The sequence below is a fragment of the Globicephala melas genome, chromosome 3, assembly GCF_963455315.2.
Source record: "Globicephala melas chromosome 3, mGloMel1.2, whole genome shotgun sequence".
Taxonomy (NCBI): domain Eukaryota; kingdom Metazoa; phylum Chordata; class Mammalia; order Artiodactyla; family Delphinidae; genus Globicephala; species Globicephala melas.
This window is the reverse complement of record NC_083316.1, coordinates 147329656-147351906: the sequence shown is the minus strand read 5'-3', so window position 1 is coordinate 147351906 and position 22251 is coordinate 147329656. Positions and strand designations below refer to the sequence as shown.

At 51.4% G+C, this 22251-nt stretch overlaps 1 protein-coding gene across 2 annotated transcripts in view; it reads right to left on the bottom strand.

The window, feature by feature from the left end:
* ERGIC1 (endoplasmic reticulum-golgi intermediate compartment 1) overlaps positions 1–22251 on the bottom strand; it is a 105397-nt gene that overhangs the window by 65451 nt on the left and 17695 nt on the right. Inside the window, exon 1 of one of the 2 annotated variants that reach the window (XM_060296611.2) lies at positions 12045–12204. The exons of the other annotated variant lie outside the window; for it this stretch is intronic. Coding sequence (XP_060152594.1) covers positions 12045–12127 — 83 coding nt within the window. The 5' untranslated portion in view covers positions 12128–12204. Of the gene's footprint in view, positions 1–12044; positions 12205–22251 lie in introns of those variants that run through there. 2 annotated transcript variants of the gene reach the window in all.

Below are 22251 nucleotides of genomic sequence, written 5' to 3'. Positions count from 1 at the left end.
TCCTCAGTACTGCCTCTGCACCCATCCTGCTGACTGTCCCTTCCTTCTTAGATCTCTCTCTTCTCTTGGCTGCCTAAAGTACCATGGCATCCTCACCCTTCAGCATCTTCTGTGTCTGTTCCTTTTCCTCCTCCTGCCCCTGATATCTTGGTATACCCCCAAGGGTCTGTGTTGAGGCCCCTTCTCTTTTAACTTCCACCCCCAACTTATCTATGCCTTAATTTACTGTGCCGAGTTCCAGAGACAGGAGAAGGTCAACAAGACAGAATTAGTCCCTGTCCTCGTGGCGCTCACACAGTAATGCCCCAGGAGCATCCTCATTCCTAAAGGCATCATGCCTGCCCTTCACACTTGACAGGTGCAGAACAAAACTCAACAGCACCTCACACAAAACCTGTTCCCAGAACAATGAGGTAGGAGAAACCACAGGGATCACGGAATCCAAATGTGCACATCTGTAGACAGTTAAAGTGAAACACGGCAAGGGCAGCAACAGCTTGTGTTAGAGATAAGGATCTCTGACTCTTTCCAAGTCACAGCCTGTGTCCTCCTGGGGTTCCCAAATGTCTGAGAAGTGATGAGATGTGCTGTTCTTGGCCACCATGATGAGCAAGAAAGTAAAATAGCTGATCAGGAAGATAACTACCCATCCAGGCGATTCTCAGAAAGTGTTTTAGATGGGCTATCCGTAAAATGATGGAGGCCTCACTGGACTGGACAACGCCCTTGCCTGTTGCCTGGACCCAGGCTCATGGGGGAGAACGAAGCCCACACACAGCAGGGAGGGGGCACCAGTCTTACTATTTTTTTTTTTTTTTTAGTCTTACTATTTACATTTAGTTGCATTAGCTCTAAATTCTTACGCAATCTGTTCCTTGAACAGTCAAGCAAGCATGCTCTCACCTCAGGCCCTTTGTCCTTTGCATTCTCTGTATCTGGAATGATTTCCCCTCAGATCTCTTCCTGTCTTGCTCTCTCACTTCTTTTAGGTCTATATTCAAATGTCACTTCCTCAAAGACCTGTCTTGGCTACCAGCTAAAACACACCACTCTCCATCTCCTTACTCTGCTGCCTTTTCCTTCATAGCACTTGCGATCACTACCTTGTGTTACGTGTGTTTGTGCACTGTTCCACTCCATCACTAGAATATAAGTTACAGGAGAGCAGGGGCCTGCCTGCCGTTGAATTCCACTGTATGCCCAGAGCCTAGAGAAGTGCCTGGCACACAGTAGGTCTACAGAAATACTTTGGAATGGACGAAGGAGGCAGTGTTTCTCGAAGTCTGGCCCATGGACCACTGCCTCAGAATCCACCAGGAAGCTGGTTAAGTGTGCAGATTCCAGGGCTCCGCTGCAGAATGAACTAAACCAGCATGGGGGTTTCGCATTGCCAAAAAAGTGCAGTTCAGGAGATGTCAAGGCATGCAAAGACTGCTACGGTATAAGTCAAGTGTTTATTTCCAACTTCAAATTTATTTCCTAAGACTTTCTGCTTGCACCCACCTGAGTTACTACAGGTCAACAGAGGGACAGGCAAGGGGACTGGTATTTCCCGGGCTCCTACCCTATGGGCCAAGCACTACCCAAGTTCCTTGATCTACTTTATCCCACTGAATCCCTTCCCCCTCACCCACGAGGTGCCATCAACAAATGTAGAAACCAAGACTCAGAGAGGCTTAGCCACTTGCCTAAGCTCACACAGCCAGCAAGAGGCAGGGTCGGGATTGGAACGCAGGTCAGCCTCACCCAGAGGCTGCGCACTGACTCTCTGCGGCCTCTGCAAAGCTCCATACCAGCCCCTGGGGCCCTTGGCTGTCCGTGCTGACCTCCCTTGCCCATGCACAGCCTGGCACCGACAGCAGGCTGGGGGTGCTTGGTGAGCGAGGGAAGGAGGAAGGGTCCCATGGAGCTATGGAACTGTGGTGCAGTGCCACTGAGGCCCCAGCAGAGCACAGCTGAACGGGGGTCCCCTCACCCCTACTGCCCCACCCCACCCTGCAACAGCCCAATGAGCTCATGCTCCCCCAGAAACAGGAAAGGCCTGGTGTCGGAGCCCGAGGCCGTCAGGCTGCCAGGGCTTGGCTGGGAGTCAGGCTTCCCACTCGTCAAGGCCACAGGGAGGGAGGGCTGGTGGGGGGGGGGGCACAGCCAGGGCCCCCAACGTGTTTCCAAATCACTGGAAACAGGACGCAGCCGCTGGCCCCACACCAGGACACAACAACATCCCGAGCTCAGATGCTATAAATGGAAATGTATTCTTAGAGGGGCAGGACCTGAGCAGGGTTTTTCAGAAGTGACCCATCACTGGATAAAAATACAGACGGCATTTAAATGTTGAGCGGCGGAGCTATTCCGGGGATTAGATTCTCACGCCCCTGGCTCCCCGCCAGGGCACGGCCTTCAGCAGACATTTAAAAGGAAGAAACGATTGGTGCCGGTGTTTTAAGTTTAGGAAGAGAGAACTGGGGGAAAAGACAGCTGTGCCGAGATACCTGTGGAAGGGGCTCCCTTCAAGGGACCCCAAATGTCCTTTGACCTCCACCTGCCCACAGGATTCAGTTTTACTCTGCGCCACGAGACCACCTTTTGGACTACATCTCAGCTACCTCGAAAAGTGAAGGCTGAGTTTTGGCTAGGCCTGGGGTTAGAAGCCTAGGACAGGATTAAGATTTTAAGAGATTTGCAGATAAGGAAAGTATAATAGAGAAAAAGCTGGAGGTGGCCCTGGTGTTACGAGGAGGGCAAGGACAGAATTTACTGAGCACCTCCCAGGAGCCAGCCTCTTGACTCACGTCATCTCATCAAATTCTCAAATCCGTTCGAGATACCAAAATGAGGTTCACCCCTATTTTTAAAGGAAAAGGAACTGGGGCTCACAAAAGACTGTGTAGAGGGGGTGAGTCTCAGGCTGAGACCCTGAGTGCAGGAAGACAAGCAGAAGTGAGGCTGGGGAAAAGGGGTGGAAGGACGTCCCATGTGGAGCGACAACTCGGGCCAAGTTTCATGGCTCCGGAAGCCCAAGGTCACTCAATCAGCAAGTGGCAAAGCTGAGGTCTGCGTCCTCGTCTGTCTGGACATGAAATTACTGTGCCACCCTAGGGAGCAGCTGTGTGCCTTAGGAAACAAGGTGGTTCACAAGTTAAAAGGTGAGATGTTCAGACAGTCCCATGCAAAAAGGCACAAGGAAAGGAATCAAAGGGTTCTCCTTGTTGGCCTGGGGGAGAGTTTAGTTGGTGACCGTTTGCCTTTGGGCACGTCTTGGTACTTTTCAGTTGTTCTATAATAAACAGGTTATAAATGGAAAAATAAAGACAGCTAGGGTCTTAGGAGACCTGTTGTGGGCTCCCCAGCCCCTGTCTCTCTATTATCTGCCTCTTCACCCCATGACCCCAACATTTTGTTGCAGAAAGGCCCGTTCTGTGCCAGCTCTGTGCCTTGGCATGCACTGTGCCCTCTGTCTGCAGCACCCCTCTCTCTCCTTCTCTGCCAGCTCATTCATTCTCTCTGTCATTACTGAGTGCTCACTATGGACCACGCACTGTTCTAGGTGCTAGGCACACAACAGTGGTCAGACACAAAGCTCTCTGCCTTCACCTAGCTTACACCACAGTGGGGGAGACAAACAATAAATGAACTAATATATGTCAGTGCTATGAAGAAAAATAAACCAGGCTAAGAGAATAGAATATAATGTGGGTACTGCTTTAGGTGGGGTGTGAGGGGTGTCAGAGAAGGTTCATCTGACCAGATGACATGCAAAACACATATCTCATTTAAGTGAGACAGCAGCCACCTGGATGTCCACGGAAGAGAGCTCCAGGTCGAAGGGATGGTAAGTGCAAAGGCCCTGAGGCAAGGAGCATATTTGACAGGTTCCTCCAACAGCAAGGAGGCTGATACAGCTGCACTGGGAGGTGAGGTCAGAGGCCCCAGGTAGTTCTTTAAAACTTAGCTCACACACCCCTTCCTCTGCGACACCACCTCCAATCAGCATGAGGCTGGCTGAGGCACCCTATTCTGGGCTGCCATGGCCCCTGAGCGTCCCTCTGTCATCATTTGACACATGGTGTACTGTTGTTATATATGTATTGCACATTATATATGTACCATCATGAATGAACAGCACATCCCACTATGTCTCACTAATACTATTGGTGTCTACCATCAACAGATGAATGGATAAAGAAGATGTGGTGTGTATATATATATATATATATATATATATATATATACACACACACACACACACATATATATATATATGCACACATACATATACACAATGGACTACTACTCAGCCATAAAGAATGAAATTCTGCCATTCACAACAACATGGACGGACTTGGAAGGTGTTACGCTAAGTGATATAAGTCAGACAGAGAAAGACAAATACTGTATGTTATCACTTAAATGTGGAGTCTGAAAAATACAACAAACGAGTGAATACAAAAACAAAACAAAACAAAACCTGTGTTACTTTACCATTTGTTTTCCTTCTATCTGTCCTTTATATCATAGCATTATAGTCATTAAAAAAAGAAAGCTACTACTGGTGTCTTCCCCTCAAAGTTCACTCTCCAAGGGCAGGCACTGGTCTTATACAGTGTGGGGTCCCCATTACCCGGCACTTAAGTGGGGAGCATCATTTTTAAGCAACAAGAGATCCGCGGAGTCACAGAAGACTGGTGGTCTTTCCGGGCCAAGAGCTCACCTGAGACGTGCAGGTGAGTCCCCTCAGGGAGCTCCAGCAATGAGACGTCACAGATGAGACCTATGTGAGGCAGGAAGTGGGTGACTGAGAGCGGGAGGGAAGGGGGCCTCCTCCCTACCTCCCCATTTCCTCCATCTGCCTCAACCTGTGCTTTCCTCATGAGCACATAGCTTATCAGAGCCCTCGTTTTCAGGAGAGCCCACATGGGAAGATAAAAACTTAAAACCACTTCACCAGGGGGTGATGATTCACAGGCAGAAAACATCCCTCCCTTTGAAAATGATTCCAGGAAACAGCAAGCATCCCAAATGCATCAATGGGCCCAGACACTGCTCCCCTAGCTGCTCACATCACCAAATGAGAGGCAACCAGGCACTGTGTGTCTCTGAAGGAAGTACACGCTCCCCAGTAGAAAATACCTGTTGAGGCTAGGCAGGTACTGAGATGAGAGAAGTGGGCCGGTGGGGCCTGCAGCAATCGGAGGGTCCACAGCTTATCTAAAGAGGGTAGAAAGCCCCTCAGCTTGGCCCATGGCTAGAACAAGGAGCCCCGGGGCGGCCAGATCAGGGAAAACCAGAAATCTGGGGCTTATGGGAAATTACCAATTTAAAAATGATGGCAACCAGGGTTTTTTTGTTTGTTTTTGTTTTTTAAATAAAATAATATGCGAATCAAAGAAAACACTTCTGTGGCTCATATTTGGCCTGAAGACTATCAGTTTGTGAACTTGGCCTCAAATCTTGAAGTATTTTTGCATCAGAATAGATGGCAGGACTGAAAAAATAGGAGAGGGCAAGAAGACCTAAGCACTGTAAAACCAGAAGGGAACTTTGAGATCACGGAGTTCCTGTGTGGTCAAGGTTTGTCTCAGGGATCAATTCTAGTGGCTGCCCAGCTGCTAAGGCTGGGACTGGACTCAGTGTGTACGTGCTGGGATGGATTAGCAATGTCTGCCAAGGACATGGGACTGGGGGCACCGGTGACGCTCTTCCTGGGTAGTCAGCAAGGCTGATTTAGTCCAGACCCATTTTAAAGGCAGAAAAACTGAGGCTCAGGAAGCAACACTGAATTGCCTAATGTCGTAAGTGAGAACTACCTGTGAGTCGCACCTGGGGCTCTTCCCATGACACCCAGGCGCCCCTAAATCAACCAAAGACTTATCTTAGAAAGAAGTCATCTCTGAACCAACACTGCAAGTCAATAAGGAAATTTGACTTTAACAGTGATTCATTTTATCCACAGCTCTGTAGGGACAGAACCTTTGCTAAACAGCAAGGGGGTCTGAGTCCTGACAAAGCCATCTGAGGATACTGCCCACGGCACGCACACTGTCCCAACTGAGGGCCTTGAGCTGGCTGAGGGGCCTGGCACCAGAGGGAGCCTGGGTGCACCTGAGAGCCGAGGCCTGCCTTGAGCTGGGCCTCCTCCCTCGCACTCAGTGTGAGTCAGGGCTCTCGACTTCAGGGTGCTGGCTGCAGAATTTTCAGTTTTACTTGGCTCTTGAGCAAAACGTACTTTTCCAAAGGACATCGATTCAACTGAGCTTGAGTTTTGCAATGCCCTGGCAGAGGCAAGGCCAGCCTCCCTGAGCACACGCTGTCCCAGGCAATGAAGACCAAAGAATATGGTTATCACCTCCCTCACCCACTCCTTCCTCCTCCCCAAGTGGGAGGATCAGTCCCTCCCCTGGCAGAGCCCCCTGGCATGCCTGCCGTCCCACAGGTAGCCAGCCAGGGAAGCCCTCCCACTCTGCAGAGCCGTGCCTCCCCCCCATTCGCATCATTGCCAGGGCTGGTGAAGAACACAGGCCAGGGGGTCAGGCTGGCAGTGGCTCAAACATCAGCAAGTACATCGTGTACCTCTTTGTTTTTTAAAAACTAGACCATCGTTTATAGCGGTTTTAGGTTCGCAGCAAAATGGAGCAGAAGGTACAGAGATTTTCCCTTACATCCCCTGCCCCCCCATGACACACACATAGCCTCCCCCACTATTAACACCCAGCACCAGAGTGGGGCATCTGTTACAACGGATGAACCTGCACTGAAACGTCATTATCACCCAAAGTCCATAGTTTACAACAGGGTTCACTCTTGGTGTTGTACACTCTATGGGTTTTAACAAATGGAAAATGACACGCATTCACCATCATAGTATCATACAGAGCAGTTTCACTGCCCTAAAAGTCCTCTTGCTCTGCCTAGTCATCCCTCCCCCACCTCCTACCACCCCAGGCAACCACTGTTCTTTTTATTGTCTCTATAGTTATGCCTTTTCCAGAATGTCATATAGTTGGAATTATATAGTATGTAGCCTTTTCAGCTTGGCTTCTTCCTCTCAGTAATACGCATTTATGTATCCCCCATCTATGTCCTTTCATGGCTTGCTAGCTCATTTCTTTCTAGTACTGAATAATATTCCAGTGTCTGGATGAACAACAGTGTACCCGGTTTTTCAAGCCCTGAGGCGTGGATCTGCAAAGCCAGGGGCTCTACTGCCTCATGGATTAGCTGTGTGCCTTTGGAAAAAATTTTCTCTGAACCTCCAGTGTTTTTCACCTGTAAAATGGGAATAAAAGTACTGACGACTTCACTGGAGTGTGGGTTGTATGTGGAAGAGCACGGAAGGCACGGACGACGGGTCACAGCAGGGAGCAAGCACACGACAGATGTCAGCTGCAATTATCATCACTGCCAATTATTACCACGATGGCGTGGCTGTCACTGCCATTCGTGGGCTTACTCTTGCCTTCTCTCTGCAGAGCAGTACGAGGGGGGAAGTGGAGACAACCCGGGCTTTGGGCTCACACAGGTTGGCGTTCTAATGCTGACCCTGCTTAGGCAACCAGCTAGACCTCTCTGAACCTCTATGGATTACATCCCCCTTCTACTGGGATTTTGAGAAACAAATGTGATCACTAACTGGAATGCAGAAAGAGCCCTTAGCACCCAAAAAGCGATCACAAAAGGTTAGTTCAAAGCTATTTGGGAGAGGTCCTTGGCATTTCCTGTGAACAGCCCCATTGAGTGCATGAGGCAGAGAAGGTAAACAGTGGAGCGGGTGTATTAGAGAACGGAGATGAAAGCCTGCTGGTTAGTACCAGGGCCAGGAGGAACGTCTTCAAAGCAGAGTGAGTATGGAGAGAGGCAAGTGCTGTCCTGCCCAGCCAGGACCCAGCGGAAGTCAGCAAGGAATGGGGGCAGTAACACCTCTGCAGCCTAGCTGGCTGGCAGTCTTCCTGGTGTCAAATGACAGCAGAGAGCTGAAATTCAGAGGCAGTGGCCAAGGCCAGTCAGCATTGTTCCTGCGGCTTCCGAGGGGCAGAACTAAGGACACAGCGGAAAGTTATGGGGCAGCATACATCAAATAGCTCACATGTGCCCACCAGCGAGTTCCATGCCACTGCTGGGCCTGAACCAGGACTCCTGTGCTCTCCCATGAAATGACCTTGGCCTCTTGTCTACAGAGGGCCCACCCACCTGGAAGCCCACGCCCCACCCCCATACCCAGAACGGTCTGTGATGCGGCACACCTGACCGTGCAGTGCAGTGTCAGCAACCCTGGGAGGGAGGAACGATCCCAATCCCCACATTCCAGATGGGGAAGATAAGGGTGGCACTCCCAGGGAGCACTGGAGCTGGGACTCAGACCCTTGGCTTTCAGATTCCCCACAGCCCGGAGGCAAGCCTGGCGTTTGCAGAAAACACCTCATGAATGGTTTCCCAGCTCTGCTTCTGCCCATTCATTCCTTCACTCAGCATCGATTCCGCAAATATCACTAGCATCTGCTCTGTTCCAGATGCTGAGCTAGGCCCTTGAGATACAATGCGAACCAAACAAAGGCAGCCCCTGCCTGCCTGGAGCCAGAGCCTAACAAGCTCTGTTACCAATGTGCAGTTACAGAAGGGGATGAGTGCCAGAAAGGGAAGGCCATGGGCCTCCCTGCTCTTTTAGATTTGAGGCTGGAGGGTGTATGGTCACAGAGGGTCTGGAGCCGGCCTTTCTGGGTGTGAGGCCACGTTCATCGCTCGCTAGCTGTGGCCTTGGGAATTTACTCCATCTCCCTGTGCCTCAGTTTCCCAGTCTGTCAAACAGTGCTGCCTCCTTGGGTAGCTCTGAGGGGGTCCATGTGTTAGTACGGGGAAAGTAGTTATTTAGCGCAGTGCCCGGCCCCACGAGTCAGTGCTCACCGCTTTCGCCACTACTACGAGGCTGCAGGGTGTGAGGTAGAAAGGACCACAAGCATTTTCTTCTTCCCAAAGGAGAACCTCATTCTGCCCCCTCAAATCCCTCCAAGGGCTGCTGCGGCAGAGGGGGCACCAGTGGATCCAGGAAATCAAGTCAGAAAGAGGGGCACGCTGAGGTCCCCATGGGTCCAGGATGAGACGGAAGGTAGGGGATCCGGAGACCCAGGGTTACAGGTGCTTCCCGTGGTGAGGAGTACCCAGCCCACTCCTCCACCTGCCCCTGGGATCTCTGTCCCCACTCTGCTCTCTTCCTGCCTCTCCCCGACTGGCCTTTCCTTCTGGACTCCGCTCCAACTCTCTTGACCTCAAGAGCACGGAGCTGAGATTCTGATTTCCAGAAAGACTTGGAACATTTTAAAAATATTTTTTTATCTGGGTTCAGCAATGCAAAAAAAAAAAAAGCATGTGCGCACATGCGCACACACACCCAGCATCTAGAAAGACCCACTAAGAATTTTCAGACACAGGTAGTAAAGACGTACCGATATGTGCATGAAGGATCAACCCCATTTTGGGGAGAGCAGTTATTCTGGGATGGAGGTGGGGATGCATCGAAGATGGAAGCAGGGGAAGAGGAATATGGGGGCTTAAGGTGTGTTTCTTAAAATGGGGGGAAGGTGTGGATTAGTCTCTGTGCTATTTGATATGCCTAAAATAGGGTGGGAACATTTTTTAAAAAGCTTAGAAGTACCAAAAAGAAGTCAGATGCTACAAAACAAGAAAGAATGAATGATTGGCACACGCGACATGGGTGAATCCCATAGATGTTACACTGCATGAAAGAAGGCCGACACACACATACAGGAGGATGCTGTTTATGTGACCTTGAAGGATGGACAAAACTAATCAACGGTGAGGAAAGCCAGGAGGAGGGTTCCCTCTTGGTTGGGGTACTGACCAGGATGGGGCACAAGGGACTCTTCCCAGGGGCTGGGAATGTTCCTCGGTCTTAACCTGGGGGTGGTGGCATGGGTGTATGTATGTAAAAAGCCATTGAGCTGTCCACTTTATGGCGAGCTATACCTCAATTTTAAAATTAATTTAAAATTTAAGAAGAAAGAACATCAAATCATTGGCCAGGTTTGGGAACCCCTTGCGCTGGCTTAGAGTAAAATTAAAGAGATGGTTTTAGAGTATCTTTCTATACTAACTTGATGTTTGATTCTGTCATTTATGCATTTATCCCTACCTCCTCTGGGGACAATCTTGATCAAGGTACAAAGGCAGATACACAGGGGAAGTGTTCCCAAGCCCAAAGGACATGAGCAACCAGGTAGCAATCCTGGTTCTGCCCTCACACGCTCTGTGACCTGGGCTAAATGATGTCCCTCTCTGAGACTCAGTAGTCTGATGAGCAAACATAGTCAGGATTAAACAAGATGGTGTTCAGCACTGTGCCGGGCACATACTAGGTACTCAAAAAAGTGGGACCTCTTACTATGGTTCATGCTGTCATCCTCTAGAGCAGTGTTTTACCAACTGCAAGTTATGACTAGGGAGTTGAGAAATCAACTTAGTGAGCTGTAACCAGCATTTTAAAAAATGCTACAATAGAATAAAAAATAGCTGTTTGCATTGCCTGTATAAAGGAAGGATTGCTATGTTGAGTGTTTACATGTTGTCCGCTGGGTTGCAATATAAAATGTATTTCTTACAAAGGGTAGATGTCAAAATGATTAAGAGCCCTGTTCTACTGAACCCCACGCAGCTCTGTGACACAGCAGATACCACCTCAACATGATAAAGCCTGGTTCTTGGAATTAAGTAGGAACAATAATATAGTATGAGAATAATTCTTGTATCTCCTAGAAAGTCAGATGTTGGCTTTCTTTCTCTTTTTTTTTTTTAAAGCCAACGTGTTCTGAAGTTGAGGGCAGAGCAGGGACAGCTGGCCAGAGGAAGTGGCTTCAGATCTGGGCTCACAAAGTCAGATCTGAATCCCTGGGGCTAGAAGAAAGGGGTGGGCCAGGCAGACGGAGGGCTCAAGGCTGCCCAGGCTGACGGTGTGGCCAGGTGGGCCCCAGGGCCCTTGGTCTCCTGCCCCTCAGGGAGGGCTAGATGGCTCTAGAGGAGCTTCCGTGGTCCCGCATGAGATGGTTTTAGGTGGAACCAGGGAAGGGCAGCAATTAACGTGAATCACCCAGTGAGGGAGTTCCTCCCACTCTACTTCTCCATCAATTCTCTTGAATGAGTCTAGAAGAAAGTCTCATTTTGGTTCCAGAGGGTCTTTTAACACCTAATAATCTCACCTCTTAATAAACCGAAGAGCAGGTTTCAGGCTCAGAACCTTCTACCAGCAGGTTCTACCTAAGCTCGAATTTTCTTTGAAAGTCATTGCTTTGAATTTTATGGATACTTTGGGTTCACGGCAAATGACATTGGTTTTACCTTTTCTTTTTAACTCACCTATTCGAATCTTTAAAGTGGGTCCATATAAATAAAACAGAAAGTTTATAATAGTCTGGGTAGAGGTAGATACGGCAAAAGTGTGAAAGTGGCCTGGGAATGGTATAAATTTGGCAGACGCTGCTAAGGACTTCCCGAATCAGTGGCTGCTGAATCCTACCGTGCCTTCGTACAGCCTGACATCAATGGGCGTCACTAAAGGACATACCCTCTGCTGATTAAGCGGTGACAGAACTCAGGAGAAAAGAACCAGAGCCCCTTAAGGAAGGGCAAAGTCAAGGTCAGACAGCCAACCAGCTGTGGAAAATCCTTCAAGGAAACGGGATTTTTCAATCGAAAGGTGCCTACCTCCGTGCCTTAGAACTCCCGTCACCATCAGCGGGCCTTTCTGCAAACACATACTCATTCGCGCAGTTAGAATGCCATAATGAAGTCTCCATTAGATTTTTCCTGCCATACTTCTTTATCTTCCCCCTTTATCTAGTGCCATCCTTCTAAACCTTTTATTTCATGATAATCTGAGTCTTACAGAACAGTTGCACAGATAGCACACCCTTCAGCCAGTGTCCCCTCATGTTCACATCTTACAGAACCAGAGAAAACCACAGAAAAATTCTCGAAACTAGGAAATTAATCTCGGTACAATATCATTAAGGAAAAGACAAACCTGATTAGGATCTCACCAGTTTTTCCAGTAATGTCCTTTTTCTGGTCTAGGATCCAATCCGGGGTCCTCCTTAGTCTCTAATCTGTGACAGTCCCGCATCTTTCCTTGTCTGTCATGACTGTGACATTTTTGAAGAGTGTTTGTCAGTTACTTCGTAGAATACCTCTCAAACCAGGCTTGTCTGATGTTTTCCGGTGATTTCAGTCAGGTTGTGCATCTCTGGGAAGAATCCCACAGTGCTGCGCCCTCCTTAGAGCCCCACATCGGGGACATGATGCCATATGTCTTAGCACCTGTGCTGTTAGCCTTGATCACTTGGCTAAGACTCGATCTGCCAGGATTCTCCTGACACTTACTATTTTCCCACTTTGTAATGACTAAATATTTCGGGGGAGATACTCTGAGACTATACAAATATCTTGTTTCTGCTTAAACTTTTGCCCACTAATTTTGGCATCCAAAATTAGTGGATTTTAACTGAAATAATTATTACTGTGGAGTTTTAATGGTGACTTCCAAATTCTATCATTCTTTCCACATTTATTAACTGGAATTACCTGTGCCCTATCTCCTTTCTAATGGTCTTAAAAAAAAAAAAAAAAAAAGATCTTGGCAGGAATTTACAAACTTTCCAGTGGGCAAACCTGATCTTGCAAAAAACCATCTCTTTCTACGTTTCCACTGAAAAAACAATCCACTGCATCCCAGGCCTTTTTCCTTCTCATTTTTTCTCTTTTTTTCTTTCTTTCCTTCTCCTCATCCTGCCCCACTCATCACCCTGATTTTCAGAGCTGGTGAGCACCAGGCTGCTCTGGCAATGTCAAAAAACCCAGCTATGCAACGTCCACGGAGTCTATACTAGGCTGGAAATTCACACCTGGGCCTCAGCACGTGCTTCACTGACCAATCCTAAGTGCCTACTATGTGCCAGGCCTGTACGAGGCACCTTAACCTAAACACGCTCTAATCTTTACACCAACTTCAGTAGATCAGCGAGCTGCTTCCCATTTTACAGATGAGGAAACTGAGGCTCGTTCGTTTAGCTAGCAAACGTTTAGTGTCCACAAACACCAGGCACCATTGACAGTGTTGGGGAAACGAGAGTGAACAAGACAGGCAAGGCCTATGAACTGAAGAACTTGTGTTCTCGTGGAGGGGACAGAGCTAAAAAGGGAGTCGGGACTGTCCTGAAGTGTGCTAAGAGCTACAACGGAGCTCACAGGGTGACTTGAGAGCGTGGGACAGGGGCGCTTCAGGCTGAGTGATCAGGGCAGGACCTCTGAGCAGAGACCTGAGGGGAGGGAAGGAGCTGACCATGCCAAGAGCCCGGGAAGGGCATCCAAGCAGTCGGGGCAACATGGGAGCATGGTCAACTTGGTCAAGGAGCAGCCATGCCCACATGGCTGGAGCACAGGGAGCGGAGAAGGCCCAGGATGAGGTCAGCGACACTGGGGGAGGACGCATCACGCAGGGCCCTACAGGCCAGGGAAAGGACTCCAGATTACTCTCCGTAGTGGGTTTGCGGCAGTGTGCTGAGCGCCCAGGAGGGCGGACTGCGTTTCACCCAGAGTGACCCCGGCGGTCAGCGACAGAGCCAGGCTCCGGCCGCGGCTGGCCTGGCCTCCGTCTGCCCCAGCCAGGCCCTTCCTCCTCCACACAGCACTGGCCCCGGCCCTCAGGCAGGGCTTCAAACACTGTGGAACTCAGGGTCTGGCTCTGGAATATGTTTTTGTGCTCACTGAGACACACGGGCGCGGCCAACGCCCTGGCTCCTTCCTCACACGAGATCACTCTGGGTCTCCTGCTTGGGGAGGACCTGAGCCCCGGCCCATCCCCTGCCCTGACCGGGGGACCCACACTCGGCACCAGCTCCCACTCAGGCTGTCCTCGATTCTGCCACGCGAGCCTCGGAGCAGTCTGTTTCTCTCGCAGTTCTGTGATGTGCACGCTCTGTTTCCACTGCTTTATCTAGCAAGTTCACGGTCACGCAGCTTGGCGCAGTTAAGGGCCCACACTGAGAAGCCAGGGAGCCTGGGTTCAAATCCCGCGTCTGCCACTAGCCAGGTGACCCTGGGCAAGTTAGCTCCCGATATGTGTTATGTTATTCATAATAACAGAGCCTATACCCACCTCACAGAGGTGGTCACGAGGATTAAGTCAGTTAATAGATGCAAGAAGGCAGCGCAGGTGCCCTGAGAATGCTGCCTCAGGGTTAGCTATTCCTGTCATCAGCATCAAGGCCCAGGCAGGTCGGCCCACCTCCCGCATTGGAGTACCAAGCCCGCTGCCTCGCGTAGCCGCGAGCTCCCTGAGGACGGGGACAAGTCTGCTTCACCTGTCCCTCCCCTCCCTGGCACGCAGGGGCCTGGTCCTGAATAAATGCTGTTCGTTGAAAGAATGAATAAGTAATGGACAAACACGTAGGAGAATGGGATGGGTAAACGTGTGTCAAAAGTTAAGATTAAAAGCTTATAATTACCCAGGACAAATACTTTCCACAAGCACCTCTGGCTGAGCCGGGGGATTAAGACAAGGCCTGTAGGCACAGCACCGCTGAAAGGCAAGAAACACCACAGGAAAAAAAGTCACAGAGATAACCCGGCCGACAAATAGTCAAGAACCCCAAAGAAATGACTTTGGAGTGAGGGGAACCTGGCCCCCAAATCCCAGAACCACCGCCTACTGGACGTGCTGTGGTCTTCACGAGGCCACTGTGTCCAGCTGCCTGTCCTGCTCAAGGACACCTGACAGAGGCGGAGGGCGAGGGCTGGAATCTCGCCCGCACTCAGCTGGAGGAGGTACGAGGGCTACACTGGGCTCACAGGGGCCCCACCCGAGGGGCTTTTAACGTGATTCCCCACAGAGGTGGGCAGAGAGGTGACCAGCAGCCCCTGGAGACCTGCATCAGCGCCCTGAGCCTCTGTTCCGACCTGCAAAGCTCAGCTCGCACTCAGAGCCCAGCTGCGCCTCACCTCCGTGACACTGGTTAACTTCCACGCTTTTTATGCCCAGTGCCTAAAACAATGCCTGGCACACAGGAGGAGCTCAGTGCATCTGCTGAACGCACGATTGAATGAACGGGCTAAGGTACCACCCCATCCTTTCCCTACAGGCGGCCTGATGGATGCGGTGGGCTCAGACACTGGTAGCAGGACCATTAACCCTAGTCAACTCTTACACCCCTCAGTCTGGAAGAAAACAGAAAGGGGGAGAGAGGGCGAGGCTAACTTTGGGCTGGAATGCAGCCCTTTTCAGTCAGCTGGGAATAGCGATAAGGAGGTGGCCATGGGAACCATGGGAATTGGGAGGGGGGGAGGGACGGGCCCCATTCACACAGTGCATGGAGGTTAAGGTTATGGCCCTGGCGGAATGCGGGCTGGGTGTGGGGCTGGGTCTGGAAGCAAAGTTCCTGAATGACTGGCTAGCCAAGCCGGGGCCTTGGTTCCCTCTTGGGAACCTGTACAGCCAAGAGCAGTGTTTCATCAAAACAGGAAAAATCATAGAGGAAAAATGCTCATGTAAGGGGACTGGTATTTACAGGGAACAGCCCTGCCTCAACCCAAAGCCTGAAAGGATAAACTGGGGGTGGGGGGGACACAGAAAGGGGCATGCAGGGCAGCAGAACCATCCCAGGTAAGGCCACCGGCTGCCCACCCAGGTCTGGGGGATCCCGGGAAGCTGCGAAGGGGAGCCTGGGCTAGGTAGGTGGCAGAAGGCAACGTGAGCCTCAAAAGTCACAGCCTCAGAGAGGCTTCTGGCCCCAGGCTCTCTCTGGCCACAGAACCTCCTGACCTGGTATTACCCGTCCAAAGTGCTTCAGAAAGACGGATGTGCTCTCCCGGCTGTTACCTACAGGACAGGGAAGTGGGGACTCTGGCCCCAAACACCTGGCAGGCAGGAGCCTCAGGATCTTGGGCAGATCCCTCACCAACACTCAACCCTGTTTTCTTTCTTTGGACAACAGGACACTCCCACCCGTGTCCGTAGGGCGCTGGGAAGGTCAGCTGAGAGTATGAACTTGGATCTGCTGGGTACACATTAGGTTTTTTCGGGGTTCCTCTGAGCAGCCCGCATCACCATCATCATGATCACATGACAGGCAGTGATTCGGCAAAGGCTCCCGGGCCCCACCCCAAGCTTCCAGGACATATGATCCCGCCATCTGTGACTTTCTTCTGTACCAACACAAGGATTCTCGTCTTGCTAAGTGCAAGCCATGAGTCGCTCCTCTAGTGTGTGAGTAAAGGACCCGGGGTGTGCAGTAGTGCGTCATCACCCTCACCTGCACACTGAAGGAGGTTCTTAACTGCTCTGCTCTTCCCCTTCAGTCCAGAGTGAACTCTTCATGAAGATCTGCTTAAAACGCTTCAAGGGCCAAAGGCTTCTTAGGATAAAGGTCATCTTCCTAATCGTGCCCTGTGAGTCCCTCACGGCCTGGCCCAGCTGAGTCCTCCAGCCTGGGCTCTCCCCGGCTCTGTCCTGCAGCCACTTCCACATGGACAATGCTACCTCCCTACCTCAGGGCCTTTGCCCATGCTGTTCCCTCCACCTGGGCCTCCCTCCCTAATGAACCCCAAGTACCTTTCAGACAGCCACTGAAACATCATTGCCGTGAGGTTTCCCTTGACCTCTACAAGAATCCCCTGTGTTTTCCCCTCACAGACCTCATATCAACTGATAAGTACAAATTTAATTGGATGTTTGATTTAATCGCTGAAAATGAAGACTCTGCGACAGGAGGAGCTATATGCCTCTCGTTCACCACTGGCCGCCCCAGGTGCCTAGCACAACGAACAGCATAAATATTTGTACGTAATGAGTGAGTAAATGGATGAATGAATGAATGACTGAACAAACAGCCCAGGGAATGAAAAGTGAAAAGGGAAGTAAAGCAAAGAGCAGGTGGAGAGACGCAGATTCTACTACCCACACTCTAGGAGCTACAGAGGAAGGTGGAAGACAAGAACGTGGGGAGGGAACTGAGTCATACATGAGGGCTGCCTGGGGTCCTGGGGGTTGGTGACCAGGTGGCCATGATGGAGTACTTGTTGACAATGGAGTACCACGACACTATTTCATCTTGCCTCACACAGTGCCTGGGCGGGGGTGGGGGGTGGGGGTACTAGCCCATTGTTGCAGATGACAAAACTGAGACCCAAGGGGATGAAGGACCTGCCTGGGATCCCACAGCTGGGAGGGGGTGGGGTCAGGGCTGTGACTGCTCATTGCCACACACCATTGCCTAGACTCTAGTCTAGTTCTAGACTCAAGGGGGAAAGTCTCTTCTGCCAGGCATCCCTGCAAGAAAGTGAAACAAATTTATAAGCATCTCCCTGAAACTGCTGGAGCAGAGATGCTTATGCTTTTAGCAGGTAAGGATGGTAAGAAGGAATGAACGGGACTGTCCAGGCCATCAGCTGAGAACCTAGCCCAGCCAAGTCCAATGCCAAGCGTCTCACCTGCATCAGTCCATTTAATCCTCAGAACAGCCCTAGCAAGCAGGCACTATCATTAGGACCATTTTACAGATGAGGAAACTGAAGCTGAAAGAAGTTCCTGTTATTCCTAATCTGAGATGCTTAACACAGCAGATATTCTCTTTAGTGTATTCTTCTAGTGAACTTCAACATACATCAACATGTTCCTCAGGTCCACTAGTGGCCTTGGGAGCCCAATGTTATGTTCCAAAATGCTTTTAAATTCCCCACCTGTGAAATTCCTGCTGTGGGGTTTTCAGGGGCCCCAACCCTTGGCTACAATTCCCACGGCAGCCCGTCTGTCTACAATGCGCTTTAGGCATTTCATATGCATGGATTCAGCCTCAGGTTGGCATCCACGGTCTGACAGTCTTGTCTTCAGTCTCCTTGAGGGTGTGAATAAGGACCAGTCACCCCATCAGGGAGAACACTCCCCCACTGTCTTGGGAAACATACTGACGCAAGCCAAGGGGCTTTTAGTTCCCCTTTGTCCATGCCCCAGGGAGTTTTTACATTCACTTGATCCCCTTCTCCTTCCTAAGCACCGTCCCTGCTCATGAACCTGCTATGGCTCCCCACTGCCTGATGCGGCACATGCAGACCCCAGGCCAGGCTCCTCTGGGTGGTCTACAAACCAGGCCTACCTCACCTGCCCGTGGTATCCCCTGCCCTTTCCCACACGGCTATCCCTTCCTCCCAATCTCATCAGGCTGCAGAACCCCTCGGGTAGAATGCCATCCCTTCCCCTGATCCCAACCCGACTCCTCTCGAGTGTCCCTCCTCCAGGAAGCTGCCCCCCCCACACACACACACACTCCCTGTTTGTGCACATCCTGACTTTTGCCTTCTTTTCTACTCAGGTGCCGTTGCCTACGTGGCATTGACTCTTCTCCGGCCTGTATGAACTGACCTCACCTTTCTAAGAGGATTCTTCGCTTCCTGAGAGGGAGGTTCAAGTCCACCCGCCTGGACTTGGCATTCCAGCCTTGCCACGGCTTCTCCAGCCTGGCTGCTAACCCAGCCTCACTCTCAGCTCAGCTTCTCACTGAGAAGACATGCTGCCCACCCCCTGGGGACACGGGGACAGGGGAGGGGGGAGGGGGGTCACTGATAAGGCACCTGTCTTTTCTCTGGCCTCAAGCGCTGTCAAGTTCCCTCCTGCCAACAGGCCACGAACTAAGTCGCCGGCCCACTGTCCTTTTTGTAAATTGAAAAGGATATGACTTGCAATTTAATAAGTGACATTTGATTAGTTGAAGGTCAACATTTCTAAAACATCAAGTCCATGTGGAAAATGTGAATCAAAGAGGCCTCTTGGCAGAAAGACCGGACACCAAAAGAGCCAGCGGCTGCTGGCCCGGTCCCCGCTGGGCTGCACCCAGGCCCATCTCCGCAGCGCAGATCTGCAGGCTGCCCACGGCACAAACAGAACCCAGCTCCCCACTCAAACTTGTCCCCACTGTGCTGAGGGTCAAGGGCACACTCTTCACGGTGCCCCCGATGCATTCTCCAGCCAGTTCGCCAAGTGCTGACAGTTCACTCCTGCCTCTGCCTTTGGATGAGCCTGGACCCCTTGCCCTGGCACCTGCCTAGCTCTGCTCATCACAAGGCCTCGAGGTGGCACTAGGGGAGGTCCTCTCAGAACTCCGCACCAAGGTAGATCAGAATATCCCCAAAGATCCCTGGACATTCTTGCTCAGATAACTCTTGATGGTTTAACTATCTTCCCTGTTGGAATGGAAGCTCCTTGAGAGTGGGTACCATGTCCGTGGGGTTCAGCTCCACACACCGGCACCAGCACAGCGCGTGGCACACAGTAGGTGCTCAACGGATAAGTTACATGAATGAATGAGCAAATGAGCAAGGAGGGCGCGGGATGGACTGAGACCATCTCAGCAGACACACTTTAGGGAGAACTTCTGGCACAGCCAAGACACCAGTGGAGGCGTGAGGGGGAACGGAAGAGGCCGTGTTGCCTGGATCAAGCCCAGGAGTGGGAGGCAGGTGAGTGTGCTTCCTCTCTCACCCCCGCGGCCCTCCTGGAAGGTAGCGTGACCGTCCTTACCCGGAGGTGTTTCCTGGTGTTCTGAGAAAGGCCATGCGGCGGAGGTGGTGGTGGGGTGCGGTGACCTCTAACACCCCACCCCACTGCTGCCCCCACCCGAGGCAGCCACCTCCACACCTGCCCCGCCCCTGTGGGAGTTCTGAAGTCCAGCCTGCCCCCTCAGTCACTTCACCTCTAAAATGGGGGCAGAGCAACCCTGATCCCAGCATCCTAAGACTCCTACCTCAAAGGAGGGGAGAAGACACTACTGTAAATTACTCACAGGTATCTTTTTTGTTTCTTAAATTGCTTTTGTAACAAATCCCATGTGGAACAATAGCAACAAATCAATACTCCCCAAATCCTGAGAATGTTACACTGACCGACCAACCTACCGCCTATGGCATTTTCACAACCGTCCTCTGAGGTGGGTACTACTTACTCTCCCCATCTCACAGCTGAGGAAGGGAAGCCCACGAAGTACATGATTTGGCTGACTGAGCAAACAGCAGGGCCAGAGCACAAAACTGGAGTCCCTACTTGGGTTCCCCCCTCTCCTGATCATTACAACTCCCCAGAGAGGCTGCTTAAAAATACAGAGGCCGGGGCCCTGATTCCCCATATCACGATCTCTCGGTGGGGCCGTGGGAATCATCTGAACAAGCAAATTGCCCCCAGCCAGCTGGGCAGACCTGTGACTCCCTGGGCCTCAATTTTCCCATCTGTGAAAGGGGTGACTCCTCCCCCAAAGAGCCGCTGTGGGTGATCAAGGGAGGGAAATGCTGGGTGCGTGTGCTAAAAACAGCCAAGAGGTATCAAGCAGAAGGTCCCACTGAGGAAGACGCTCTACTTTGGGTAGGCTGACCAGCCCTTCCACTTCCGGAGCCCTTGGGGCTAGAAAGGGACTCTAAAGGCCAGCATGCACCGCCGTGGCGGCTGCAGCTGTGACTCTTCTAGCTGCTTCCACCTGGGTTGTAGCAGACTCAGGAGTGGCTCACACGTCATGGAGACAGCTGGGCCCAGGGCACATTCCTACCCATTGTGTCTTCTGTGCAATATCTTTCAGGCAACAACAGCACATGGCCAACCAGTTCAGCCTGTGGGAGGGTGGACATCACGTCCGCATCCCACGTCTCCACACTAGGGAGTGACACCAGCTGACAAACAGGTGGTTCTCCCCAGGGGTCCGCACCCTTGGTCAAGTCCACGTGCCCTCTCTCCTCCGGGCTGTTACCACCAGCATGCTCAGGCAGTTGTAACACCACCACCCTGCGGCAGGGTCAGAGGCCCAAGTGGTGGCCTGTATCAAGGTTCAAGCACAGAAATACCTGTGCCAACTACATAATCATCACAGCCACACGTACCGGTCACTTACCACGGTGGGCGCCGTGCTGAGCCATTTAGCCGTTATTTCTTTGAAGTTCTACTGTCCCCCGGGAGGAGGGTACCGTCACCATCCCCGCTGATGATGTGGGTAAAGTGCTAGCAAATCAACTCTGCAAGTAGTAGGGCTGCGGTTCAACTCCAGGGAGACTGCTCATTCACTGTTCAACACGTTTTTCAGTGTGCCCGTCACTGTCCTAGGCCCCGGGGACCCCACCGTGACAAAGGCAGAGCAAGGCACTGAGAGCCTGGTGGGAGACTCAGAGGTCAAGCTCTCAACCCTGGTCTCCACTGTCTCCCAAAGGCCACTGGCTCTTTCCAAAGGGAGACCTCCCTGACTGGCTCCCTGGTGTCCACTGTTGGCATGAGGCCTGTAGGAGGTGGACTGGGTTAGATGACACTGGTCTGCAGGAAGCAGGTCCTGCCAGCTGACCCACCCACACGTGGCACCTGGGCAGGCTGCGCCAGTGTTCTGAAAGATGAAAAGCCATTTCTGAGTCACTATTCCTTCCTTGTGGGGTGGTCTCAAGAGAATCTTCAATCATTAGGCTCAAAGTGGAGGCATGAGAAATACAATACTGCCCCCTCCCCTCAACGGTAACAATACACCCGATTCTGATTCTCTGCCAGTTTCCTTTTGGCCAGTGAAGCCTGGGAGCCCCATGCTTCTAGAGGCACTGGAAATCCAGATTTTTATGGGAAATTGTCGAATTGGAAATGCTGGCATTTAACTTTAAATTTATTTTTAGATGTGAGGACCAGATCATCACATCTGTGATTGGGCAGAATGTGACCCCCAATGCCGCCAGTTTAAACTCTCTGTTTTAGATCAAGTATGACAGGAAGTTTCATAAATGGGGGAAGGAAGTAGAGGCGTCGTGTCACTGAATTAGGACCTACGGTGAGCCAGTAGCTGTGGGAGGTGCTCTCGACTCCAAGAAGTAATCCTGTGAGGTCAGGGTTTATGTCCCCATAAGGTAGGCTCAGAGAGGTGAAGTGAGCTGCCCAAGGACACACAGTGAGGGGGGGCAGAAGCACCAGGATTGGGACCCAGATGTGCCAGGCTTCAAAGCCCGGCTATCCCAGGTCTGCCTGGGACCTCACAACAATGGCTCTAGAACAAGCTAAGTCCCGGGCAGCTGACTCTTCATGTTCCAGTGAGTGTGAGGCAGGCAGAGGTCCAAGTTGGGTGACACGTCTGTGTGGCCCCACCGTGAGGGGCCTGACCCGGGGAGGGACGGGTGGGGACGGGGCAGGGAGGAGGCGGGTGAGTGAACCCTCTCATTCCTCCTTTGACTCAGGGTTAACTCAGCTCTGAC